The 22441-nt window shown below is 50.6% G+C and overlaps 1 protein-coding gene across 1 annotated transcript in view; it reads left to right on the top strand.

The window, feature by feature from the left end:
* LOC149349731 (uncharacterized) overlaps positions 1 to 22441 on the top strand; it is a 555241-nt gene that overhangs the window by 436341 nt on the left and 96459 nt on the right. Inside the window, exon 17 of the mRNA XM_089578770.1 lies at positions 12346 to 12516. Coding sequence (XP_089434896.1) covers positions 12346 to 12516 — 171 coding nt within the window. The remainder of the gene's footprint in view (positions 1 to 12345; positions 12517 to 22441) is intronic.

Consider the following 22441-nt stretch of genomic DNA (forward strand, 5'->3'; position numbering starts at 1 on the left):
GCTGGGCGGCGCTTTCGTTCTTGTTGTCCTGGCGCAGCTTGCATTTTGCGGCGGCGAAATACGGATCGCATTGACGTTTTCACATTGTCCTTTTTGAGCGCAACCATATTACCACTGGACTATGCCATCAGCGTTCTGATTGGTGGATTTCATACAGGCATCTACTGCACATGCGCAGCACAATCCAACACGCACGCGCGCTCAATCAAGCTAACACTGGAAAAGGCCTTTAGGTACAGAAAATCCAGAGGAGCGTTGTCAACTTTTCATATCTAGCAAATGACATGGTCCAGTGATAACTTTCTTGCGCGTTTTGCCCCGCTTTGGCTGCTTTCTAAAACAAACCCCTCCCAGGGACTCGCTCGACTGCCTGGTCGCTGCTCAAGTCTGTGCAGCGGCGGCGCGCGTACGCGAGGCCATTGGCGAGACGAACAACGCGTGGCTCACCCAGCCATCTCAGCGGGGCCGCTTTTCGGAAGCAGCTGTGCGCGGGCGTGACTCGGCAAAATCAAGACGGGCGCCGAGTATGTTGACTCGCGGAAATTAGCGTTCCCGAGTTGTCGTCGCCGCCGCGTTCGGAGGCCCCGTGGCATGTTTGCTCGGGCCATATACCCCCTGGCCGCGGGAGCGAAAACGTAATTAGCTCGGGTCCCTGGAAAGACTTTTGAGCGGGCATCCAATTTGCCGGCGGTTTTTGCCTTCCGCGCGGCAAAGAGCTGGCGTCGATCGCCTTGTCTCTTCGATCGGCCTCTTTCGAAAGCGCGAACACAGGCAGCGCTGATCGAGCGCGTGTACGAGTTCGGCTGCAGATCTCGAGCTCTCGTCTTCGTTCGAGCTCTGCTGCTGCTGCTGCTGCTGGGCCTCCCCTCTCGCTCGTCCAGGCTGTCGATGACCCAGACCTAGCGCTGCGGAAGACCACTGCGGCAGACCCGCCACGATGGGCCTTACTGCGCGCCGGACAGGATTTAGTTATCGTGATAGGAGAAAATGCCGGAGCTCACTTTTGGTGAGTATCCAATGATTCAAGAGTTGAGGCTCGCAGTACAAAGACGTAGTGCTTATAAATCGATTGAAGAATGCCCCGGTTGACCCGTCGGGTGGGATAGTGAACAAGGTGACCGTGGATCTCTAAGAAAGGACGGTTAAGTGCGTGAGCCGTGGATACACCCTCGCTTCTGCTCTCCGCGTCACTTGGGAGCGCTCGAAGCCACTGTGCGCTAGGATAACATCGGTGTGGGTTAATCGGCGCCGGGGTCTCCGAATGCCTACAATGAAGCACCACTCTAAATGAATAAAAAATTACGAAGGCACTGAAGTCTGCTCAAGTGGAGAAATGCGAAAGCATTGCGTTTTTGCTGCTACTGCTGCGTTTGACTACTATACCACTTCGGCAATTTCCGGTTACGACATACTACGACACTTCGTTTTATCCGTTCTTGTTCGTTATATCCGACTTTTGGTTACGACATACTACGACATGAAGAATCGTTGCGCCACAATTTTAATACGAAAATTGGTTTTGAGGAAAGGAAAGGGCGCATTAACACTCACATCTCGACATCTCTGTGGACGCCTCAACCGCGCCTTAAGGGAAAAAGGTAAAGCCTCAGAAAGCATGCAATTGAGGTGCATATGTCATCGGTACGAACCCCTGTCGCAAGCTATCTTCCAACTTGACTAAAACATGTAAGCTGTGTGCAAAGAGAGATGCTGTGACACCAATCGGAGCGCTGCACGACGAGTGGTTACTCAGAATTTTGGTGCGAATGTAGTCGGGAATGTTGCCACCACATTGAGGTCAACCAATGGCGCCATCGCTGGGATTTCATCTGCACGTCGGGTATCTGTTGCCGAAAGCAGCGTCGTCGCTTCGGCGGACGTGGCTTCTCGCTGCGTGCCTCTTCTTTCACTCATTCCCATCACATCTCTTTCCACTCTCTTCTGACGCACTTCGAGCCGGTGGGCAGGCCCGTGCACTTTTCTTCATTTATTCCTTATTATTATTGATTTGTGGCGCGTGACAGGTGCCACTTCCTGCGGACACATTCTGCGGACAAGCTCTGCGGACAACTTCCGGTGGCGGCTTTTCGTTCGCATGAACCATATAATCCTTTTTCATTAATAATTGCGATAACTGTAGAATGCGGAGGGTTCCTCCCGGGTAAAAACCGCCCTCGTCCGCATTCACTAGTCCGCCTCCGTTCAGTCGTCTGTTCCAGCTCGTGAATTCCTCACTGGCGAAATTATCCCGCCGTTAATTACCACAACTTGCGCTGCTTCGGATGCAAGAAAAGAGAAAAAGAGCAGCTGTCACAGCGCGGGCTGCCCGACGCCCTTCACCGGGAGGGGCCACGATTGCATCGACGGGCCGTCGACAAACGCGGCACGCCTTCGCGCGGAGGCGCGATAATGGGGCCTTCAAGAGCGCCCTGTCCTTCCTGTTGTCGCGCCGTGCCCGGCGAACGCTGCCCCCTGGGCGGGTGCACCGTTCGCGGCCGAGTTCTTCCGGCGACCCGCGAAAGTGGTTCCGGTGGCAGCGCTCCGGCCATGCGGCGGACCGCGCGCTTCTCGGCGCGGGGCTTGCCCGCGCTGCGTATAAGGCGGACGCGCGTTCTGGCAAAGTCGTTTCTGCGCTCGCAGGAACAATTTCCGGGTCGTCGTGTGGGCCGACGCATCCCGCGTTCCGGGCACGGCGGCGGCCGTCAGCTGTGCGGCGAATATGGGCGAGTCGCTGGCGAGGTGACGATGAAGCGCGCGCGCTAGCAATGGCCGGGTTTTCCGACGAACACCGAAAGAGCCTTGCTCTTCCTCTTGACGAAACCCGGCTGACCCAGTGACGACAGCGCAGAGCCCACCCAATCGTGCTTTCTTATGTTTACTATCGCTACTTTGGCACTTTGCCGTCACCTCTTTTGTTGTTGTGCACACTGCATTCCGCTAGCTCGCTTTTAATGTGTGTTTTTTATCGCTTGGAAAAGAGCGCAGTGCATCAGTGGAATACGCGGAAGCATTGCCACGCCATAAGCCATGCCTGATACGCTGCGGCTCTCCCGCGTATACTACCCAACTGCTTCAAAATATGCGTCTGCATTACTCTTGTGTAATCGTTCCTAGATAGCTGTAATTATGCACGCCACACCTCATTGATGTTGGCTGGGTGGTGCAGCTGCTTTGAGGTTGACATGGTGTACAAAAGGCGCTTTTCCACAACGTGTACTCGTACCGGTTGCGCTTGCCAGTCAGAAGTATTAAAAACAGACGATGTGACTTTTATTCAGAGAGCCAGAAAGTACTTCAGAAAGCGAGAATAGAAAAAAAAGTGTCTAACCTAGTAACCACCGAACCAAACCTGATAAGCGATATTAAGCACGGATACGTGCGATAACAGTTGCGAGTTGCGTGTACAGTTACTGACCAACGATTTCCTATTTCGACGCTTTGTAGTTTCGCGTCAAGCGCATTATGCTACACCTTTCTGTGGGATGTTCTCTGCGAACGTTTCCAGGGGACAGAATTTTCGGCTGATAGATCAGAACAGAACTTCTGGCTCTTCAAATGTCTGACGGGGTGGAGAAGGAAATTCTCTATTGCCGAATACTTGACGCGCTGAAGAAAGAAATTGGGGGGATGCATCTACACTCTCAACGCGAATAAGCCTATACGGGATTAAAGAGGGAGTAAGCTGTTCTCTATAGCGCACTCCATTTTATAAAAGGGAGTGTGCTACAGGACAGCTTTCGACTTCCACTATCACGGAGTCCCAGTGAACTCAGCGCTGCTTGATCGCCGTCTTTCTCGTCCATGCGGTTAATATCCCTTTAGCTGAATTAGTTTCACCAGCGGGATGTGCCTATGATGCACACGTTGGGGCACCATTACAGGATGTCCAGCTAGCTGCTGCAATCGTCTTCGTCGTTCGACATGGGGGCAAAAAGTTCCGCCCACATCCCTTGTGCGTCTGAGCACTTTCAGGCACTGAGCGCCTCGAAGCTCCACCTGGAGGCTTCATGGTCCAACCCCGTGCTCCGAAAGCGACGATCTACGTAACATCGACGCCGACCACATTCCGATGGAGGCGTAATGCTAAAGCATGAAAACATATTGAGGGTATGGTCTGACCTTCCCACTTGAAGGAAATCTTTCTTTTAAAGTTTGTCCTGTGCCCACGCCGAGTAAAGATCACCATATAAAAACAATGGGGTGCTCTTCTAAAAATAATTGTGAGGCCATTGGGAAATATTGTAAGACGCAGTTATGAGCATATTGATGGGAATGGGCTAATCTTCCGGTGCCTAGCAAAATCTTGCTTCTAAAGTTTGTCCTGCGCCCGCACAAAGCGGTTAAGACTGCCATACAAAACAAATGGGATCAGTTTTTGACAATAAGTAGCATAAAATTACAAGCGTGTTGAGGAGAGACCTGCGGATATATTGATTATTATGGTGCAATCTGACGATATGAGAAAAAATTGCGTTCATAAACAACTTCGCGTTGAAGCAATTCGCTTGTCCAAAATTTCTGATTATTCTACGTCATCGCGAAAGTGACCTCTGTGAATCTCCGCGCAAGGACGACCCAGGCCGCTCATGCATGGGGTCGACTGAGACGCTGTCATCGTAGGTCCTGTTAACTCGCTCGAGGCCGAGCTTCGGGACAAGGCCTGGGGACAAAAGCTACGCTGCGCCGCGCTGCGCTGGAAGTTGAAGAAAAGGAGGTCGAATTACGAGGACTCGCGCTGCTGCCAGTCTGACGCTGGCCCTTCACCGGTTTCTCCCATTTACCCGTTCATCTTGTAAATAAATCAATCCCTTTCGTCGCCATTTTAATTTTACGTAGACAGCATGTTTCTGTAGCGTATACAGCTGGATCAAATTGCCCCTCCGATGTGGCGCTGCGGCGAGTTCCTCACAGTTTTGGAATCGCAATTAGCGGTATTTGAGGAAGGTTTCATCAATTTTCGCAGCTACCCGCTACGCGCAGCTATTTCAGTTTGCTTTCACGAAAGGAATGTGGTCTCCGGCACATCAAAAACGGTATCCATAACTCATTTGGCACTGGCTTGAGCAAATGTTAAAGAAATCAGTTAATAGAAGTTGAAAGAACGCGGCCCAGGGAAAATGTCGAGAACACGAAACATGGCGCCCAGAGGACCAGCGAGTGCAGAGTTTATATGCGCAGAAGAAAATAAATGGCGACGGAACGGGGAAAAGAGAGGAGGGCGTCACTCAAGTTTTGCGGAATTCCTCGCGAATATCTGCGCAGAGCTAAAGATAAATATACAGTTCGTTAAATTGGGCTTGAAAGGGCCCCGAAAGAAAAGAACGGCGGGCGAGTCAAACGCACGCTCCTTGGTCAAGAAGCGGGAGAACTGCGGAAGAGGCTGCCGCCGTGACTGCGACAATATTGACTCCGCGGGGTGTCTTTTCTCGAGAGCAGATTGGCAGGGGCCCGTGGGAGGCACTTTAGAGTAGTGCTCTGCGCGGCTATTTCCAGCCCGACACGCGTTCTTGATTCCGGACCGCGAGGGAGCGCGGCGCTCGTCGAGCGAGCGGCGAACAAAAGTCAGCGGAGTCGTCCGAACACCGCGTCCGTCCATTTAACTCCAATAAGCGTGTAGCGAAGGAGGAGCGGCCGTCTCGCCTCGGCAGATGCAATTGGCCCCGGGTGCGAGCGGCAATTCAATTCCCACCTGTTGACCAAGTTCCGAGCGAACCGCTAAGGGCAGCCCCCGAGTCTTCTGACCTCAAAACCTTGGCCCGTGCGGAAAGGAAAAAAATAAAGACACAGCTGCGCGAGGCTGCATAAAGAGTGGACAGTAAAGTTCGCTGAATAAAAAGGGGCGCACTTGCTCGTGTTTAAACGATTCTGTCCATTAAAATCTACAGGACGAGAGCGGGCTAAGTGCTCCGCATTTATAATGTCGGCATAAGATCGTATTTCTATTTCGCGCGGCAAATTGTGCTGTATTATATCCGAGCTTTGCCAGGTGCCTTAAATTTGCTCAGTATTAACTTTCAGCAGGTGCGAAATCAAGTCCTCCATTTTTATTGTCCTAGTACATCTTCCAACAGAGGAATCGTGGTCGTGGGAAGCAAGGAATTAAGTACTTGTTTTTTGCACCAGAGTCAGCCTGACGTTTCGTTCTGGTCCCCATTTTTAGCACACGCAAAGGGTGCACTGAAAATAGTTTTTCACGCGAAGAACAGAGAGCTTCTTTGTGTCTTCCCTATCGGTAATATGCATAGGATGTACTGTATATAAAATACCTGCTTCGTGCAACGGCTGCCTTGCGAGCCATTCAGCCGTTCTTGAAGGAACAAGAGCTGATCCGGGATAGGCGATCACAGCGCACACTGTATATATAGACGCATTATATACTGCATGCGGCTTGGGTTGCCTTTAGAAGCTGTGAAGAAAATGTGACACGCTGAACTCTTCAGTGTTAATCCGGCCTGTATAATTTTCAGCATGCGAATTTTCCAGCATAGCCAAAAGTTTATAGCGCTGAATCCTATCTCAGCGCGCTAAATCATGCCGTGTTTTAGAGACTCGGGAGATAGGTCCACACACAGTAAGTACCGAAACACGGGTCTGCTGGATTGTGTGGCATGCCTATAAAATTGTTCATTGTTCAGAACATTCTCCGCGAGCAGGTAGCCGAGAAACAAAGAGGAAATTCCGTTGTAGCAATGCGACAAACCCCGGCGCAGTACCGGAAAGAGCAACAAAAAGCACGAAGATGTCTCATACTCCATACGCCTCGGTGCTCACAGCGACAAAGCGCTCTTTGCCAGCGCCTCTAATTTGTCGGCGTCCATTCGGCGCTTGTTTCCATGCCTTGCACGTGTGCTGCATCCGGTTCGCAGCACTAAAACCTTGTGGTGCCATGGTCAAACTCGCACGTGGCAGCCTCGCCTCGCTGACAGCGTTGTTCATTATCCCTGCGCGCACTGAGCGTCCACACGAAACTCTGCCTGAGCTCACATTCCGTCCATACTGTTTCTGACCGCCGGTCACTACGGCTTCTGGGGCACCTTGAACGATTCATTAACCAACCTTGCCAGCGTTGGGAATGTGGAGGGTTGTCACAGTTTTGCTCAAACCTTCCTGCAATTTCAACTTTGCGCCTCAGAAAATGACGACAGAGTAAATGCTCACGCCTTATGAGACTTCAGCACTCCGATATATTGCCAGTTGCCATACGTAACACTGCTAGCATGCTATGTAATTAAATAGATCTTGGTTGCAGATTTTTTTTTTTTTTTCTGATATTCCCGAAAGCACTTCATAGTGGGACTCAGTGCTTCTTTGGTCTAAGCAAGCTTCCTTCGTGGACAAAAATTGCGTGAATTCTCTTTTTTGTTGGGAGAATGATGTTACTTGCTCCACTGCGATGTAGAAATCGTAAGGCCTCCTGCATACGGAGTCGAAATAGGAGAGCAAGAAAGGGCACTGTTCTGGCAGTGGCTTCGTCGTACATATAAGAACGCGTTTGAATAGGCCGTGAAACCAGTAGTGCTTGCAAGAAAAGAGTGGAGTGTGCACTTTCTGAGAATAGAGAAAGGCTCGCTATTAACATCGACGCAGCAGTATACGCTATACTTCCCTCAATGTGAAGAAAATGTTAAATTATGCCATCCTGTACTTATGCTTGGATCATGTACAACTGAGCGCGTCCAGTGCTGCAAATATATGCGCGTGACACTTACACCAGGTATGAACCGGAGGGCTCACCTCGGGAGCTGCTGATAGCTAGAAAGCCCATCAGTGCTTAATACAGTTGTTTTTTCGCACTCAGTATTATTGCACTTTTAAGCGTAAAATGTATAAATATTCGTTGAGAGCCTCTTGCAGATCATCTCTGAGTTGTGCAGGAATGCGACCCATATGAGTTGCGCGCATGGCTTGCATTCAATCGGTGTATATCGTATGTAGGCGGAAGAGTTAGGGGGGTGCTTCGGAGAGTTCTCATCTACTGTTGACTATCGGGAAGGTCTCTAGGGTCGCGGTAGGAGGCTGATCGGTGCAAGAATCCCGGGTGTGTGTCACGGTCTGGCTGTCGTGCGCAACGGAGTAAGCAGCAGGTCCGGCCCTGAGCTCGTGAAGCGTCTGTGTGGACAGTGGTCGAATCGAGGGGATGAGTGTGTTGGGTAATACGATCAGCGTGTCTGCCCGGGTTGGAATCGGCCGCAACGTGTTTTGGGATAGGGACGGAATCGTAGGTTATTTGGGAGCGGAGAAGGGGGCGTTATGACGGGGAGGGGGATCGATGAGATTAAGAGCAGCTTGTTGAAAGATACAGTGCCCCTGTTTGGTGCTGGAAAGACGGGTCATCCGCCGGTCTCGATGCTGTTGCCTCCCAGAGGTACGAAGAGCCCCGTGTAATATAGGCGCTCAGTGGACGTGTGCATGGGAACGTTGAGGGTGGCCTTTGATAATGTATAAAACGCTCAGAAAAGGGACTGATGACGGACGCTCATCAAGACTGGAGTGTGGCTACCAACATCCAGGAGACAACCTAAAATGCTCTACGCCCTCCGTGCAATGCATTTCACGCTTACGTCTTCACTTTTGCCGGACTGTTAATTAGCGTATAATGACAGGCAAAGAAACGAAGGAGACGGGACATCTTGTCCCGTCTTTCTCCCATGTACTGTCTGCTTTATTTATGTTTTCCCTGTCATTATGCGCTAACAGTCCGGCAAAACTATGCACACTATAGCCTTCAAGAATGTTTACGTCTTCTCTCGACGACGAGATAGATTTCATACATATTTGGCTGCAATCTGCAATCTGCCTGCAACCTTACATTTTTGCGCCCACGGAGCAAGTTTCGCGTAGGCGTTGCCGACCGTTTTGTGCGGACATTAGTTGCCCCACCTCTTCTCCGAGCGACAAGCATCGCATCATGTGTTAGGCTCTGTTTGCTCTCACGGAACCCTCTCCTCGAACAGTGGCCGCGTTCGGGCAATGCCAGCCAACACTCGTCCGCCGAAGCAGAAAGACTTCGAGCAGTGCGCAGCAGCCATCAGCTGGGCCACCTTGATCGATCTGGCCCCGTGCCGACGTCCGCGGCGGAGGGCCAGCAGCTGCCGCGGCTTTTCCCACCGGCCGCCGAGCGCAGTTCCCTTCTCCGGAAGCCTATTGTTAGGCGGACCCGGGCGCGCCGCTGGGCACGGCTCATTGCCCATCCGCGATGTACGGGCGCACGCTCGCGTGTCGCACGCCGCGCGGAGGCCCCGTTCGCGCCCGGTGCGCGCCTCTGGGGCCGTAATCGGCCGACGTCCCCCCGGCCCGCCTTTTTTCTTTCTGCGCAAATGCGACGTCCCCGCTGCAGCGCCGGCGTCGGCTGGTGAGTGGCCGGCAGCCTTAGCGCTGCATCCGCTGCCCGACGGCGACGCTCGCTGCGTGAGTCTGGGCTGTCACGCAAGCACGCGGAGGGGCCCACGGGCCGCTGTCGCCGAGGCGATACCCTAACGCTAAGACGATAAAGGCGTCGCTGGCGTGCTGGCTCGCCAACTCCGTACAGAGTACCCGGATTATCTGTGTGCCGCACATGTAATCCTGGTAGCGGAGTGACCGGCAGGCTTGCGCGCAGCAGTTGTTGCCGCTTATTTCATATAATACGATCAGCCGAAGCCTGTTGAGAAGATGGAGTGGGTATGGATTGCGTTTGAGTTTATTATTACGCTGGAGGCTGGCACGACTCTGGCTTGCAAAGTGAAATGTGCGTGTGTGTGTGTGTGTGGGGGGGGGGTAAAAGAAGCACGCACTGCAAAGCGCTTTAACGGCGACTTGTTAAGTGAGCACTATTTAAAGAGTGCTAAATATTACAGCAGTGTTGCGCCTTCGTTATTAAAATTTTCATGATCCTAGGCCTTCATTTGATTGCAAAACAAAGACTCTCCTTTGGTTGGCATATCTGCGTATTTTCTTTGATCGTATATTGTGATCACAAAAATCAACAATAGCCGATGCATTGTTGTATGCTTGCGCTTTGGAAAAGTCAGGCACGGAATTGTTAATCTCAGGAGCGAAACTTTGGCCTCGCGTGAAAGCTTTGTCGAGATTCTGTTGTTGATGATTAAAAGATGGTTATTATTCTCGCTACAAGATTTTAATTTCTGTAATTATGAGTTGTCGTTGCTTTCTGCGATGATTTTGTTGCAAAACATAGGCTTCCAAATCTGATACTTGGAGCGTTCGAGAAGGTTTTATAACTGCCCAGTCGTAATTATTTTCAAAGTTGGCCACTGTTGTTCCTGTCGCTGGCGACATGCGAGTATTACGCTGTGGCCCTAGCATATAGACATTTCCGATGCCTGCGAAATATTTTTAGCTCTCTCTGCCTGCACTGCGGCTGAGCTACGTCCACTGGCTTTGCTTGCGCCAGAATTATTCGCACTGGCGCGCGTCAAACGTGGCAGCATCCCTCTGGCCTTTTCGAAAGCATTTTGGCCGTTTGTACAACAGAGTCAACTATGCGCCTCATGCGCGAAAACCTGATCACGTGTTCCTGTTGTCACGCGTTATAGGCAAGTGTTTGATGATTGCGTTGCGATGTGACCGAAAGAGTGGATGCCTGGGAGTCGCATGCAACCAGCTGCTGGCCAGCGAGGGCCTTCGGTCGGCGTGGTGATTTTTATTCTCAATGTACAGTCGCTGCCAAAAGTAACTGAACACCGAGGCTTGTTCCTTAGCCGTGCAGCAGAGCATTTATGGCAATCTGTGTAAGGTAACGTGAACCCTTTTCCTGACTTTTCGAGACCTTATGGTCTTTCAGGGTGTTGTAACAGCTCCACTGTACGGCTTAGAATCAAACTCCGTTGCCTGGTTGCTTTTGGCAAAGACGGTACCAACTCTGCTTTGTTTCGCTGTGCTCTGAATATCGTGCCACGTAGCACATCGACGTTGCCAAATCCGCATGGCAGCTATGGCCCTGTCTTTGCTTACAACACTTGTTTTCTGCGTACATACCGCGCGTCACATCGCGCTGGTCTCAGGATCGGTGGCCAAGGTTATCCGATGACCGTGACCACGAAGAAGCAACATAAGAGGGCCACGATGCTACGGATACCGCTTCAGCGACAGCTTCCTGTTTACAAAAGTGTCACATAACAAAAAGCCCATTTGCTGTTCATGACCACTGGCAGCTAAATGTCCACGAAAGTACCGAATGCAACTCAAGAGGCCCGGCTGACTACAGCGGCCTAACCGGTCGTAATTAGTAACACCATATACAGCTTCGGCAAAAACGTACCCACTCGTGTTTGTTGTGACAGCACTCCCGAGCCCTCCGCTCGGATGGGCTCCGAGGGTCCGTACAGACGGAGGTGCGCTTTTGTTGGCCCAATTCCAGCGCGCCTCACGTGCGCCGCGGGATCCTGGCAGGCTAAGCCTCAGGCACGACGCGTTCGCAGTCCGTTTGTTCCCCCTTGGCCCGCGGCAGCCGTCCGGTGAACAAGAAGGGGAGCCGCTTTTTTTCCGGGCGATGATTAAGGAACGCCGCACAGCTGGGGCCGCGGTCCGACGGCGCTCCAAATTGGAGCACACTCCGGCCGAAGGTCAATGCCAGCGTGCCGACCGGCAGCTCGGACGTGCCGCAGGTGCGAGTCCGGGCTCCCAGCGGAGCCCGTCGGCGGGTTGGCTCCGAGTGTTATTTGAGGTCCGGCGGCCATTCTTAATTGCTGCCGTGCCGGCGATTACCCAGCGGTGCACTCTAATCGGCGGCTGCACTCGACAGCGGGCACCTGTGCCCCGTTGAGGCCCGCTCCTCGTAATGAGGCCGGCTTCGAGGGGCACCCGCGACGGCTTAACTGCGGGAACAACTTTTTCTCGCACGACACTTAGCGCGCCGCTGTTGGCGTCTCTTCCCGCAACCCTTGCCGAGGATGTCAAGGTCGCCGGCGACAAGACGCTTTCTGTGCTGTACGCCGAGCACGGTCGAGCCTCGAGGGACGGGAACTTCCGGAAAGGCCAACGTGATTTGCCCCGCTGCTTTCTAAGGCACCTGTTTCCGCGCGACCAAGGTGCAAATAGAAATATATTGTTTTGCTTGTGTTTATGCTTGAGGCTCGAGAAATTTAGTCCTGGAAGAAAACGGCGACTTCTGATTAGAACTGACCAACATCCAGAGCTCGCAGATGACTACACTGACATTTTTTTTATACTTTCTCTTTTTTTTTTACTTCTCTGCGCGCTTCGAGCGAGGAGGGAGAGATTTTCTCCTTCAACCCTTTTTTTTTTTTCACGCGTTCGGGAGCGAAGGGGTTCGGCTTAGAGCGCATGCGTTTGTTTGCGCGCAAGCGTGAGCGAATAGAGCGACGCGTCTTCTCTGGTGCGCAGCTGAGGGACCTGGTGGTGAACGGCGACCTGCTGTGCTCCAAGGAGGAGGCGGCCGTGCTAGCGGGCGTCCAGCTCCGCATCGAGGAAACCTGGCCCAGCAACGCGCGCACGCGCCATGTCCTCGGCTCCGAGCAGCTCGGCAAGCTCGTCCCCATCACCGAGGATGCCAAGGTCAGTCACCCTGTCGTGCTGATAGCTCGGGCGCCCAGCTAAGCAAATCGGGTGGACGCGTATACAGCGAGAGACCCACAGGCAGGGCCGCAGTTGAAAGTCAGCTCAGCGGCGTATAATTAAGCACTACGCAAGCTGATTAGCTGGCTGTTTTTTTTTTCTCGAGGCATATAAAATGTGCTCTCAGGGACAACAGCCTCCAGGACGTGCCAACAGCAGCAAAAGCCAATAATTCTGTTAATCATCTGGACTCAAGTGGCTTAATGGGAGTTAGTCAAAATGTGGCTATCGATGGCGAACATGCGCCTGGATCGTTTCTCCGAACTCTTCCGTACGGGGACTTTTGTCACCCTTAGAATATGTCGGCAGTGCGACTCGGAGCATGAACACCTCTCGTCTCCTCGTTGTTCCTGCTCCGAGCCGCGTTGTCTTCATTCGTAATAACTATCCAAGGAAAACTAAGCCTCAAAAAATACAAAATGCGAACAGATGGCGAGGAGGCTCACAGCGGCCGCGGGTGGAAGCCCGAGAAAGATGAGTGGTATATCGGGTTTAACGCCCCAAAGCAACATGTCTTACGACGGATAGCGCAGTGGAAGGTCCCGGGTTAATTTAGACCATCTCGGGTTACTTATAATGTGCAACAAACGGGCGTTTTCGCATTTCGCCTCCATCAAAAACTATCTTGACCAGGTACCAGCAGCCGGGCCCCAAAACCATCGAACTACTATGGCGGGTGAAGCCTTAGAAAAATCACATATGAGTCACTCCAACCTTACGTCCGATATCAGAACCATTCTTCACGAAGGAGAACCTGCATAGACTATAAGCAAGGGTGCATCACGCAGTCGCACATGCCGCTCCATGTGTTGAATGCTGAACTGTTTCTCTGGATCTTTCAGGGCGTTTTGTTCGTGTCGCTGGCCAGCTAACGGTGCCGCCGAGTTTGCAACCACCCGTAATGTAATAGTCAGCGCACGAATGCTCTGTAGCGTCTGCGCAGTGTCCCTGTGATGGAGCCAGCGTTCACGGCGTACGGTGCAAAGGAGGGGGCTCCCTCGCTCGACATATTCAAACTCCCTGCAAAGAGACGGGGCCGTTAACAGCTTCCAAGCGAGGAAAGTGCTTGCTCGTAATTTTTTTAATGTTGAGCCTATTGATCAGCGCCGTTAGAAGCGTTAAATCTTGTAACGTGTTCGTTTGTTCCATGCATGGCATGAATCTGTACTCGACTGCAGCCATGCGTGGATGTGCAAACTAGTCGATCGAAACTGTGTTTGTCATAAGCCGCAGCACTATGTTTATATCGTCACGGTATTGTTCTGGTGTCTTAGCGGGGCATTGAGATCACCTTCTAGTCAGCGCCCCTAATACAAGCAGTTTCTGTTCGTAAACAGCGAGATGAAAATGGGGGGGGGGGGGGGGGGGGGGGGTTGTGTATACGAGGTCTGTTAGAAAAGTATCCGACTTTATTTTTTTTTTTTTGCGAACACCTGATGGATATGAAACAAGCGCTCTTACAGCAGCCGACCTTAAACCCTCGTGCGCATGCGCTATTTTTTTTTTCCGCCTGCCGATAACGTCAGTCGCTGGGAAGCAGCGTTTGAGTGAGGCAGTGCGCAGTGCTCTCGTCGGTTTTTTGTTGCAAGGAAAATGGCGGAGCGAGAGGAGCAGCGCTACTACCTCAAATTTTGCCAGAAACTTGGCGATAGCCAAGTGGAAACCATTGAAAATGTTCAGACGCCTTTCGGTGATGATGCTATGAGCAGCACACAGATTAAGCAGTGGTGCAACTGGTTTAAAGACGGCCGCACATCTGTGGAGAGAGAGCCACGCTCCGGTCGGCCATCAACATGCCGAAATTACCAGGTAATTGCCGAAGTGAACGCTGTGGTGATGCGGGACTGTTGTGTGACTATCCGAGAAATTGCGGAAGAGGTGTACATCAGCAATTTTTCTACACATTCCATTATCACCGAAGATTTGGCCATGGAGAGAGTTGCGGAGAAATTCGTGCCGAAGCTGCTGACGGTGGAGAAAAAGCAGCTTCGTGTTGAAGTCTCACAGGAGATGCTGGATTCCACAAACAGTTACCCTGACTTCACCGACGCCGTAATCACTAGTGACGAGTCTTGGGTGTACGGGTACGACCCGGAAACCAAATCCCAGTCGTCACAGAGGACGCATTCCACGTCACCAAGACCAAAGAAGGCCCGCCAAGTGCGCAGCAATGTCAAAGTGATGCTGACTGCTTTTTTGACTCCCTCTGTGTGGCACACCACGAGTAGGCACCCCACAGGATCAAAGAATGACTAAAGAGTACTACAGGGATGTCCTCCATCGCCTACGTGGTGCTGTGCGGCGCAAGAGACCGGAATTGAGGTCAACAAGAAATTGGCGCATCCCTCGCGGCATTGCTCCTGCACATTCCTCGCATTTGATTCAGACTTTTCTGGCGAAAAACCAGACTCCTGTAGTTCAACAGGCTCCTTACTCTCCTGATATGTCCCCCTACGACTTCTGGCTGTTTACTAAAATCAAGAGGCCATTGAAAGGAGAGCGATTTCAGAAAAGAAACGACATTATGGCTGCAACGACAGCAGAGCTAAATTCCATTCCGAAAAGGGCCTTTTCGGAATACTTCCAACAATGGCAGCACCGCTGGGAGATGTATATGGAGCCCCAAGGAGACTACTTTGAAGGTTATTAGGTTTCTAACGCTCCAGCTATGCCAGTTTTTTTTCTTGGGCCAAAGGTCGGATACTTTTCTAACAGACCTCGTATATGGCAGCTCTACGTAATCGCAGCCAGGTGTCTGACAAGTGTGGGCTTTACAGATGGCTGCAGCTGCGTGACATATCATGAGATTAAGAAGAGACAAGCTTTGGTAGGAACGAGGGGCATGCGTCTATTAAGCGGGTGTGGAAGATTATGTAACGTATTCGTAAGTGGCGCAGGTCACGTGTTTGTTTAGGAAGGGCCTGTGACGTGTTCATTACTGGCGTGGTGTTTTTGTTCCGGTTGCTGGCGGCGCGTCAGTCCTCTCCGCGGACCAGTGCTTCTGCGCAGATCGTGCGCCAATGTTTGGGCGCTTGTAAGCTCGGCCAGCGAGTCCTCTCCCCTTGAAGCAGAGAATGCCAAGTTGTGGGCACGACCGCAAGTGTCTGAACGCTCAATCGTGACCTCACCTCCTCGCACTGGTCGCTCAGCTTAGTATAGCCTACCGCGCTAGTTTGTTGGTGTGGGCGTCCTCTGCGGTAACCACGCGCGCTCGAGACGCCCGACCATCCTGTAGTGAAGGGTTTCACGTGAACCTGTTGCAAGTCTTGGAACCTGCGCGATATCCGGCAGTAAGTGGCCTTTCCCTCCCTCAAACGGCGCGACATTGCACCCATGGGCAGAGTCGCGGGCCCCAAGCGACGCGCGGGATCATTCGGCAATGCAGGCGGCTGGCGCCGCGAAGAAGCGATACCCCAGCGACTTGGAGCGCACGCATTCTCAAGAAAGACACGCCGCTCTGCCAGTTGCTAAAAACAGGCGCGTTTTGTTCGCGGGCCACTTGCGTTCCCGTGTGTAACCGCTTCCTTTTGTTATTGCAACCAACGGGAAGTGCTGCCTGCCATGCATCGTGACCTGAACGCTCAACAGTTCTGTTTGAACAGGAGCAGAATCGGTTTCGTAACGCGCGCTCTGCATCCTTGTTTCCCCGAAACACTTTCACGCCCTGCTGCCGAATGGCCTGGCTTGATGCGAGGTATAGCTGAGATTCGGTAACATCTATGGAACAAGCGTTCAAAGAAGTTAATGGTGAAATATGTATTTTTTTTTCTTTTTTGGCCACATTTCCATGCGTGGTAAACAAGGAAATGCATTCCTTTGTTTTAGACGTCCATCATCACAGCTTCGTTCCAATATTGGCCAACCTTGCCACTCTGGGAGGCCATGGGTTGTTGTTTCTGAGTTTTGCATGTCCTGACTCAGTCTGTTTACCCCTCTAAATTCCATCAAAATATATTTTTGCTGCCCCTTAACGTTACACCTATCATGCCCCGTTACATCGCAAGCTGAGCTGTCCTTCTCCTCACTCCGCGCTTACGCCCTAGCTTCCAGATATAGGTCTCAACGATGAGTACTGTTAGGATATGTCGGTGACGCAGTTCTCTTTCGAGGCGTACTGTAAATTGCATGGTCTTAACTTTCGAGTGCTGGACGAATGTACTCTCGCCATTCTTATTCTCCTGGTAAATTCCTTTCCACGGTCCCGACCCTCCGAAGCAACTTCGCTTAGATATGTGCCCTCCGAGTCTACTTCAGATAGTTATTACCCGTCTTAAACTGTTGCTGTTTTGCCAAACTGTTTTCAACCCTTCGCTGTCTTCGCCTTAATTCCTTGCCCGAGCTACTTATCTGGGTGATGTTACGAGCAATATTTGGCTTTTCAATTCTTTACAATCCAACGCCCTCAATATTTTCTGCAGAGCTGCTTGAATAGCTACGGTGAAAGTGCGTCCGCCTCCCTCACACCTTTTCTGAATGAAATTTTTTCCCTCCACATATGTAAGACTACTATCGCTTTGCAGTCCTTGTAGACGTTTTTTAGAATGTTTATGTACGCTTTCTTCACGTCTTGGTTATGGAGTCCCTTCGTGGCTGCTAATGTTAATACTAATTAAAATGTTTTCTTTAATTTGTGGGACGCGTACTTAGGAACCAGTAATAGTTTACTCGTTTCTGTGTAGCCTGATTGATGGTATGGATATGATATATTGTAGGTTGCTCTACAGAAGCAGTGTCTTTCCTTCTTTCAGGAAAATCTACCAATATTTGCCTTACTAAGCGCCTTGCAGACAACAAACAGTGAGCTGATCAGTCCACTGATTTTTAGGTTGTTACAAGTTACGAGCTTGTTATTTCGTTGGAGGGATTCCATAGCGGTCGATTCCGAATACCCACAGCACGCCAAGAAAGCCCCTGCCGGACCCTAATCGTTGCGAACCTGAGCAATCACGAAGCGGCAATCTCACCATGTGCGTCGCCGTCAAATCCTGCATCATACCTTCTTTTATTCTGCCGTCTCAAATAGACCCTGCTGAGCGCGGTCACGTACAGCTGCCCTACACTCCGTCTTTCAAGGTAGTCTTTTTCTTGTTAACCGTGGCAGGTCTGCTTTGACTAACGGAGGAATCTAGCAATACATCCGGAGCCAACATGCTGCTCTCGAGAAGCAGCGTATAACTACGTTGGCCGCGTCATATCGGGCCTTAACGAGTTCCACTGGCAGTGTGCCGCACAACGCTCGAAATTGCTGCACTGGCAAAGCGACTGATACGACCAGAACTCAGACGGAGCCTGGCACTTTGTTAATGCGCGGCATCACATCTGTTTTTAATCATCCCTGTCGGTACAACGCCAGTAAGCACACACGCACTGAATAGGGAAGCATAATGTTTGCATGCAGGCCGTGCGGTGATTACGTGACCAGCCTTTCCCTTTCTATTCAGATTCCATTTTTCGCATCTTAACTTATGGACACGAAGTAATGAAATCAGTTCGTCCTTGGCAGCTTCTGAAGCGATAAATTCCTGTTAATAATGGTGAACGAACCGATAATCGTCTAGCACAGACATTCTAGCGCCGTAAATCTTCACATTACGCCCTTCCAAGAAGAAAATGGGCTCCTGTCGCTGCATGTATCAAGCCTTATAGCAGAGATCGCATGCACTGGCCAGTGGCACATAGATGGCACCACAGCAACAGGCGCTTGTGGCACCTTTGAATATGCGAAAAGTGCGAGGTCGTGCGTCAAAATACAGACAACAAGCGCTGTGGGCATTTCGTGGCTTAATAAGCTTCGTTGTTTCAAGCTTCCACAAATGGGCGTGCGTATTCGGTCAATAGATTGCTCTCGGAAGATGGTTATGGCGCGCGTGACCGTACAGGCTTTTATAGCCACCTCCACTCGCTGTGACGATGGCGCAGTGTAGCTAACCCTCCTCTGTCAATGATGCCACGAATCGCACTCTGACTGTGCACGCACACAGGAGCTAGAGACATGGCGGCAGTGAGCTGAATACTTTCCAAGACATATTTCTATGCCTAAGTGCGACATCGTGCCCAGCAAGCCTCCAGCGTAATTTTCCATGCGCCGACCTTTGTTTCCCACGGGAAACGTAGAGGGTTCGTCTTGTTCTTTTCTTTTTCTTCCGCAGCATGCGTGGAAAGGCGATCCTATTGGCAGAGTGATGCCGCCGACCAATCGGCCGCCATTGTAACCGATCCGCGGGGGTTTCAGCCGCCTCGTGATTGCGGCTACAGTTCGCTCTGCGCGTGCGCAGAAACGACGTTTCTCCATTTACACAGCCGACTGTCGGCGAATGGAATAGTACCCGCTTCTTTTGTTCCGGGGACGGGATTCGCGCGTTCTTTGTGGCTGCGCGCACCGAATGCGCGAGACGTGAGGGGGCGTCAACGGCTGCCTGTGTCGCACGCTGTGCCGCCGCCGCCATAGCCGGGCGATTCCAGTTTCTGCACGCATCCGGCCGGGGAATATAATATCGCCTCTGTGCGCCCCGCAGCGGCTAATGCGCACAACGCCGCACAGAGAGTACCATTGTGTTTGGTCGATGGTCCGGGTCGGTCTCGATTGATTAATTGCCCGCTGTCGCCACCGATGTGCCACTTATTTATTTATTTATTTATTTATTTATTTATTTATTTATTTATTTATTTATTTATTTATTTATTTATTTATTTATTTATTTATTCGCGCATATACCTGCATCGCTCTGTGGTGCACCATTGCGTGTGTGTTACAACAATGATGTATCACAGATACATCGACAAAATTACGATGCAAACATAAGATAAGCCATAGAGAGTATTACTCAAAGATAACTGACCTTAACAACGTCGAAATTCGGGCTTGTTGGTTCATACTTCGGAGCAATAGCGCAAACAGGACAAGAGACCAAGAACAAGTAGACAATGATGACAGAAGGAGTGTAAACACTCCTTCTGTCAAACTCTCAAAAAAAGAAATTGTTTACTTACGCTCGCAGTGAATTTGCGCATGCTTTGGCATGACACGGCAAAAATGCATGTATAAATTCTTGTGCTTTTGTTCCTAATAAAGCTGTTGGAAGTTAGCGCTGTGTGTGTCTACTTGTTCTTGCTCTCTTGTCCTGTTAGCGCTATTGCTCCGAAATAACTGACCTCATGCAAGGCTGAAGAGACCATGGCAGAAGGTGCGCTGGCATAATTCTCTTATCCAAGCGATTCCACTCATGTATGGCGAAATGAAAGGAGTGAGCTGAAACATTCTTGCGCCAGGTAAACTCTCCAACCTTTCCTTTTTTTTTTGTTTTTGCGGTTTCGGTTTTAGCAGAAACGAAGTGTAGGGCCTTCATGTAGATACTTTTGTCAATACCAGTTTCACCGGGAAGTATTCTCTCGTAGAAATGTCAACCTTCGATAAAGGGGGAAATTCCAAAATAGGGCAAGCTCGCCCTTATATAGCGGCACTCATATGCCTTGTTGCATGGCTGCAGGCGTTGAACACATTAGCTGCCTGCCAACGTTTCGCGCACAGTATCGCGCAGCAGGAACGGGGTGCAGTTCCAAGAAGGGCCTGTCCACACCGAGGCCCACCGGGGATGCCTCGTGACCCATCCTGACTCACTTTGCTTCTTGCCACGAACCGGTCGGCGTAGTTTTACGGCAACCTATTCACAGGTCCCGTTCTACTGGCGCTCTTAAAGCGGGAATATACCCAGAAATTCTGGACAAGCTCATTTTTCAATGGGAAATATTTTCATATATCCCAAGATTTCGCTATAACAATCCATATATCCACAGACCTTCCCTCGGCAGGCGTGAATATTTTTGTTAATCACGTTTTTGCTATCGGCAAAAATGTTCCCCATTGGTTATGTATGGCAGTCTTAACTACTCGATGCGAACGATGAACAAACTTTAAAAGAAAGATTTCGCTACGCCTCGTAGGAAGGGACCGTTACCTTAAATATTTCTCTAGCTGCGCCTCAGAATATCGGAATATCCAGAATTGATGTCTAAGAGTTCCGAACTTGACCGTCTGGAGTTCTGCACGCTACCTGCTGCATTGCACACAGACTCTCGCACCAAGCGCAAATCTAATTTTGCTCTTTAGCTCTTCAGAAACACAGTCCAGTAAAGAAATGACGACTGCAGCGGTGATATATAGTCTGCGATTGCCTCTATCAACAATAATCCTGATATTACCTATTCGAAGTGTTACGCTGAAGTTGTCAACTTTATCTATTTTCCTGCTGTCGATTTGGTCTTATCGTTTTAGCTAATAGTGGAGATTTTTTTGTAGTTTTTGTTTTGTAGTTACGAGAAGTGGGCGCATTGTCTTCACTGTGCATCGTGCATAACTATCAATATTTGATTACTAATTGTTTCTCGGAGGCTGTGTTTTGTTTTTTTTTTTCTACAGCCTATCTCTCATCTCTTCTGCACCAAACACGTCAAAACCAGCACCGTTTGTACAGGTCCCTCCAATATTAGAGGGAACAAAGAAAGTGCATTCAGCTAATGATTGCTCCATAATTATGGGACAGGCACACTGGTTTCCGTCTTCTGACTAGTTCTCCTCTTAGCATATAATATCTAAAAGTCATTTACATCTTCAGCAGAGAGAGAACCAAACAAAAATTCTTTTTGTGCAAGCTGGCTGTTCCCTTTCATATTAAACGGCCCTGTACATTGGATGACATGGCTTAGTTAAGCGGCTCTTTTGCCCATGTTCTCATTTCGGAATCGCATACATCTGTAGAGATAAAGAGGATGGAATTTAAATAACAAAGGCATTTTTGTTCTTTATCTTAAGTGCATTAAATGGAATCACTTCTTCGCATGTTGCTTCTTCTGTGGCGAGATAGAGTAACGACTTTGCTATACCCTGCACAGCAATATATTTCTCTTACGGTGTATCGCACACTTTAGCTTTTTGGCGATCTTCAGGGATTCCTGCACAGGCGCCGACATACCGGCACCGATTGTCAGACTCAGGCGTAAAGTTCCTCGCCTGACGACAGCGACGGGAACAAATACTGCTATACTTACGATTAACCGTGTCGGGCAAGGGCACCACAAAGAACAGCCATAGTTAGCGGCTCTAAGGCACGGCACTCAGAGCCGGCCATAATTCCTGCGGCATGACATTCGAGAGTAATCGGCGTCCTAGACAGAGGGCGCGTCATTTCTCAAGGGCTGCCAGGTCATTGCGGCGTAATCGGTAACGACCTCGCCGACGAAACTGCCTGATCCGCCCATTAGAGATCGCGTACTGTTGCCAAAAAGGGAACTTCCTTTCTTTGCTCTCAGCGCCACGATGGGTCAGATTTAGCGGCGACCGTCATACGGGGCAGTAGAGTGGCATTGACGGGGACAGAGCATTTATTCGTCAGAAAATAAGCAACGTCCTGCCGCTTCTTCCCATAGAAAGCGGCTACCACCAGCCCGTGGGGGGCATGAGGTACGGGGTGCTGTTCATAACACCGCGTTGTTTCAATGGGTATTTTCCATTCTCTGGCAGGCCCTTTACCCTTTCTTGCTAATAGGGCTACCATCTTTCCTCTCATACTGCAATGCAACGTTCCTGCGTCCCCTGCGTCTGCGCCCTTTACAAAAGCCTGGTCGCTTCTTTTTTCGACATGTTACTTCTCTTCGAGCGATTGCTTTGTATGTGTAGAAGACTCATATGTAGATCTGTTCATTTCGACGTCCACACCCTTTCTCCTCTCTGCGGGTCAAACCGATATTGACCTCATCGCAAGGTGACCCTCCATTGACACGTAAAGCCAGTAACGCGCTGCTGCAGCATCCGAAGTTGGTGTTCATGTACGGCTATTCCTGTATTCAGGATTTATAGCTCGAGTCGCGT

This window comes from Amblyomma mixtum, chromosome 3 (genome assembly GCF_055824585.1).
Source record: "Amblyomma mixtum isolate Tamu chromosome 3, ASM5582458v1, whole genome shotgun sequence".
NCBI lineage: Eukaryota > Metazoa > Arthropoda > Arachnida > Ixodida > Ixodidae > Amblyomma > Amblyomma mixtum.